Raw genomic sequence first — 5817 nt, forward strand, 5'->3', positions numbered from 1 at the left:
GATCCTTCCGCGCGGTTATCTCTCTCTCATCTCTCTGCCTCTCCGCGCAGTGGCGTGGTGCGAAAATGCCTCGCCGGGGCGCACCGGGACGGCAGCCTTGGCTGCGGCGGGAACGGTGGGAGGGGACGGAGAAGGGGGGCGAGGTGAAAGGTGGCGGCGGGAAGAGGGTGTTTTTTTTCTTTTCCCTCCAGAGCGGGGGTTTGTAAACCGAAGCCAAAGATTGTCCCCGTGGGCCGGGCGCAGGTTTTTTTTTTTTTTTTTTTTTTTTTTTTTCTGGTCCGGGTGCGCTCAGGGCCGCCTGGTGCCTCAGAGGAAACTGGAGGCAGCGGGGCAGGTCAACTGGGGCGTCGGCGATTATACTGCGGCGGAACCGGCTCGCGCCGGGAGAGACCGGGCGGGCGGCGGCGGGCGGGGGCTGGGCGAGGGCCCGCAACCCGCGGGGGAGGCGGCGCAAGGCCGAGGCGGCGGACGCTGGAACCGGGCATGAGTGCCCAGTAGTTGAGCGCCCGCGGCTGCAGGGCTTCAGAGGCGGCGCGCGCGGGCGACAGCAGCGACGTAGCCTGGCGGCCCCAGCAGCGGGAGCAGCCGCCCCAGAGGCCCTCGCGGCAGTGCGGTCGCGTCGGAGCGCTCCCTGCCTGCTCCGCGCCGTCCGCCCGCCCGGGGCCGCCCTCCCGCCCGGGGCCGCCCTCTCTCGGTCCTTAGCCGCCGCCGTCGCCGCGGCCGCCGCCCGGATGAGCTCGTACTTCGTGAACCCGCTGTACTCCAAGTACAAGGCGGCAGCCGCGGCCGCGGCGGCGGGCGAGGCCATCAATCCCACTTACTACGACTGTCACTTCGCGCCCGAGGTCGGCGGCCGCCACGCCGCCGCCGCCGCCGCCCTACAGCTCTATGGCAACAGCACCGCTGGCTTCCCGCACGCGTCCCCGCAGGCGCACGCGCACCCGCCGCCCGCGAGGCCCGGGTGCGGCGGCGGGGGAGACCGGGGCCCAGGCCAGGACTACTTCCACCCGGGCGGGGGCAGCCCGGCCGCTGCCTACCGGGCCGCCCCCCCTCCTCCTCCGCAGCCTCCGCCTCCGCCGCCGCCTCCCCCCTGCGGCGGGATTGCCTGTCACGGGGAGCCCACGAAGTTTTACGGATACGATAACTTACAGAGACAGCCGATTTTTACGACCCAGCAAGAGGCCGAGCTGGTACAATATCCTGACTGTAAATCGTCCAGTGGTAATATTGGCGAGGACCCAGACCATTTAAATCAGAGCTCGTCTCCTTCTCAAATGTTTCCCTGGATGAGACCACAAGGTTGGGATGCAATTTTTTTTTTTAAGCGGGGAGAGGGGAAGAAATCTGCTTTCATCTCACGTTCTAGTTTTAAAACTCCCTTTTCCTCTCCGTCTCCCCCTCCTTTTCCTTCTTGTGTAGCCACTGGCTCTTATTCATAAAGTAATAGACTTTTTTTTTTTTTAAGTAAAGATGGTGGGGACAGAATAATTGTGGACCTTCTCTCTGACCCTCTTGCTTGCACACCCTGTATATATATATATCGGATCTAAAGGGAGTATTTCACCCCTTAGACCTGTTTTAGAAATCTCTACCAACTTGAAGAGGCAGCATTTTATTTAAAAAACGTTCATTTCCCCCTTTTGTTTGTTTTAATCAGCAGCTCCTGGTAGACGAAGAGGAAGACAGACCTACAGTCGTTTCCAAACCCTAGAGCTGGAAAAGGAATTCCTTTTTAACCCTTACCTGACCAGGAAGAGGAGAATCGAGGTTTCCCACGCTCTAGCCCTCACGGAGAGGCAAGTAAAAATCTGGTTCCAGAACAGGAGAATGAAATGGAAAAAGGAGAACAACAAGGACAAATTCCCTGTTTCCCGGCATGAGGCGAAGGACGGGGAAACCAAAAAGGAAGCCCAAGAACTAGAGGAAGACAGAGCCGAAGGCCCGTCAAATTAACTTCCACCTTTAAAATGTTACCACAGACTATTAAAGCTAATGTTCAACATATGCTGGTGGACACCACCTGTTTTCTTTGTTGGAAAAGACCTTACCTGTGTTTCAAGCTACCTTTATGGCACTCACTGCTCTTGAGGTTTCTGTGCTTCGAGAGGGATTTGGGTGATTAAAAAAAAAAGTTTCCAGTACCGCATAGAAGCAGCCCTTGAGCTGTCCTGTGTAAGGGTAATTTGATACTGACCTTGTAGCTATATTTTTATAATGATAGTTTTTAATGTCTGAGCTGGTGATTTGCCTCAACAACCTAAACTTCCTAATAATTAGCACTAAATAGTTGAATATAAAATGCTTTATTAATCAAACAAGTGCACTTGAACTTTTAAAATCTTTTCTTTATGGAATTAAATTAAAAGAAGTCTATTAATTTTTAAAAATTATGCCTGCAGAATATTTACATTATATTATTTGATTAAAATGTATTATTTATGTTTTTTTTCCCTTTTTGCTTAATGGTTTGGGTGCCTTTTGTTTACTCCTAAAGGGTTCCTTTGAGTATTTTGTAAATGTAATATCTCGGGGAAAAGTCTGGGCCAAATATCCAAAAAGCACATTTTAGCTGAAGAGTGTACAATTCTGGCTTTTCAGCTTCCTTAAACTTCGGGAAACTGTGTTGGGCCGGTGACAAAAGTTTCAGGACAATGGCAAAGTTGATATTTAATCATTTTTCTATAGTCCATACAAATTATGGCAATTAAATGGTCTAGAGTGAATGAATACTTGAAAGCAATTATAACATTTTCACTCAACTTTTCACTCCTGCAAGTCGCCTTGTGAAATGCCTCTCCTACTTTCGTTTTGAACCGCGCTTGTAATCGCCTGAAACTGCTAGGTCTTTACGGCGCGGCCGCCGCTGTGATTCGGTGTTTTGAGTAGGTGCCATATTTATTTGTATTCCCTGCGCCCGGTTCACACTCCCATTTTGAGCCAGCTTGCTGTGCGCATCTCAGATGTCGATTGGTACGTCCTCTGTTGTTCTCCAGGAAAGCAATAGCCTCCTCTATTTGAAACAAGCGCTGAGAGCAAACGCAGAAAAATTCGAGTGTAAACAACCGCTCCAGAACATATCTAGCTCCTTAATAAAGAAATGAATCTCTTTCTAGAGCCAGTGTCTTTGAGCGCCGCCAACTACCCCTTTTCCTAAGTCCTGAACAATCGCTTGGGCTCATAGGAAAGCAGGCTCACTTAGGTCTTCCATTCGATAAGAAAGGGGTGGGAGTTACACGCATCCTGCACCGTGGAAGAAAAAAACCGCGGGGCTATCTTTGCTGCTCCTTGCTATGAATAACCCTGCTAAGAAATTGTGAAAGCTTTGAACTTCGCAAAAGACTAGAGTTGTAGGCCCAGTGGGGGACGATCCAGAGTCCAATTTACACCAAAGCTTATTCTCCTGAGCCCGAACTGATGCTGGGGTTTGGGGTGTGTTATTAACAAGATATCCGTTTTCCACCGGAGGCTGCTCCTGCAGCTGCCATTTTACCGGGCAAGGGGAGGAGGGGGGAAGGGAGGGAGTGAAGAGGAGAAATTCAAGTACTAACACTTTTCCTCACAAAAGAGAAAGCATCTCTATTTGGTATACATTGAAGAACTCACTACTTTTTCTAGATGCATTTATTTTTAAAGAGTCCATCTTTATCTCCAGAGTGGCTTTTATTACACAGGTAAGAAAATGGAATCCTATGGCTTGAGCCTGAGTTGCCCCCAGCCCCGGGTTGACTGTGTGTCTGCTGTTTAACCAATCCAGGAAACATTGGCACTGTCGGGCCAGTGTCAAAGCACCACCTCTCAGCCTTCCATTCAGGGACAAGGCCGTGGCTGTGGCATTCGCTGATCTGAGCCAGGAAAGACAGTTTTCAGTTACAGTCATGGGTGGCCCGGGGCTTACGAACATTTGCACTAGAGGAGACAGCTGTGAAAGCGCATGCTGGATTTGGGAACGTTTTGCTCTGTGCGCTGCCTGAGACATTGCTGTAGCCTAGTACAGAACATGATGCCAAACGCCCAGAGCCTGTAAGGGGAACAGCCTCAGAGGCAAACTGTCCATAGACCGGTGCTGGCTAAATTCTCACTGCCCCTGATTTAGGAGACTCTTCTATTAGCAAAACTACTGCTATCTCCCACTCAAGGATGCTCCTGGAATGTCATTTTTAGAACCACTGATTTTTAGCAAGAACTTGTAAAAATGTCCTAATTTTCTTAATATTCTGTGTTGCTCTGGAGGTGTTGTACCCTCCAGCCTGAGGACCCCCACCAAGGGCAAATGGTAGTTCAGAGAGAAAATGACTCTGTTGTAATAACTGATGTATTTGAGGGTATGAATGTGTTCAAATACATAGATTACACATGTGCAGAATGTGTAGATACTAAATAAATGTAAGTATATGTTTCCTTTTGTAGCTGGAGAAAGAGCACAGATCTGTCTCCAAATAAAGAGAACATGGGAGTTTTACACATCATACACACACACACACACACACACACACTCACTCACTACCTTCTTACAATGGCTAGACATCCCCACCCCTCAACATGGTGTTTCATGCCGACAGACTCGAGTGACGGGCCCACAAGAAGCCTTTCTAATTGGCTCAAATTTGTAAAAATCAGAGCCTTGCAGCAACAAGCAAGCAAACATTTTTGCCGCAGAAACTTGCATAAACCTTCAGAGAACCCTTTGCAAACCCAGGCAGCGCTTTCCCACCCTGAACTGATGCAGCCTGCTTAGAAAAGTGTGTAAAACGTTTAGAGAAAACCAGAATCCTCCAAGGTTAACATCACTTGAAAAAAACAAGACTTTGGAGTAATTTCGGCTCTCTGCAAGGATCAGCACAAAGGAAGGTGTGGGTCTCAATGGTCCCTACAGAAAAATCAGTTCAGGGACTGCCATTTTGTGAGGTCCCACAAAGCCCAGCACATCACATACTTCGGCATAGGGAAAACGTGCAAATATGGCTGCCTTTTCAGCGGAAAGGGTCTCTCCCCAGTCATCCTTCCCAAAGCAGAAAAGAAGGGTCATAAAGTTCTGCTTTTATTTGGGAGAAGGGGAAGAGGATAAATGGGGGAAATGACAGTTGGGATTATTTCTTAGAAAATCTTAGAATTGGACCATCTCTTTGCTCAATTCCACATGTACAGACCAGTGCAAAGTGTTCTGTGCTTGGGAGGACCCAACAACTTGTCCCATTTCTTGTGTATTAAAAATATTAATTGTTTTCCTTCAATGCAGAAGGTGTTGCTATTTCACCTTCTAGTTTGTTTTCTCTGCTCCCGGGCATTTGCTGAATCCTTGGACATCTGGGGGTGGGCAGGGAAGGAGGGTGAACATTTTAATGGAAACTGGCTGCTGCTGCAGTTCTCTCTTGCAAAGTTAGGGCCCACTGGCTTCTTCCAGAAAGAACATGACTTTTGCTGACAGATGGCAACAGAAGTCCTTTAATCAAAAACATCCAAGGTCATTTGAACTTTTTCAAGAGATATAAATGACCTGCTCCAGAGGGTGCTGTGCAGCTTCCTGCATAAGCCCACATCCACTTAGGTCCTGGGTATGAGGACATTAATAGCAGGGAACACATAGATATCCACTGAAAAACATATTACTAGAAGCCCAAAGACAGCGAATGTCCTTGAAAGTATGGGGGGCGGGGATTACCTCTGTCAGGTGGGTTCTGAAGCCTGGTGGCTATGTACATGCATTAATGATGAGGAGAAGGCTGAAGGCCAGCAAGGGCATTCACTCCCAGAGGGGTTCACCCAGAGAAGCTCCTATCAGAAACCCAACGGGAATATGACTCCTGCCTTTTGAGGAAA

The 5817-nt window shown here is 49.1% G+C and overlaps 1 protein-coding gene across 2 annotated transcripts; it reads left to right on the forward strand.

The window, feature by feature from the left end:
• The first annotated feature begins 290 nt into the window (after positions 1-290).
• Positions 291-3090, forward strand: HOXD8 (homeobox D8). 2 transcript variants are annotated; one of them, XM_037849448.1, is made up of 2 exons: positions 291-1299; positions 1658-3090. In XM_037849448.1, exons 1-2 carry the CDS (start codon positions 732-734, stop codon positions 1951-1953), a joined length of 864 nt encoding a protein of 287 aa, XP_037705376.1. In that variant the 5' UTR covers positions 291-731; the 3' UTR covers positions 1954-3090. The 2 variants fall into 2 exon arrangements, with proteins under 2 accessions (XP_037705376.1, XP_037705377.1); XM_037849449.1 differs by having other exon boundaries at positions 1661-3090.
• Positions 3091-5817: the final 2727 nt, after the last annotated feature.

The sequence above is a fragment of the Choloepus didactylus genome, chromosome 9 (assembly GCF_015220235.1).
Source record: "Choloepus didactylus isolate mChoDid1 chromosome 9, mChoDid1.pri, whole genome shotgun sequence".
Classification (NCBI taxonomy): domain Eukaryota; kingdom Metazoa; phylum Chordata; class Mammalia; order Pilosa; family Megalonychidae; genus Choloepus; species Choloepus didactylus.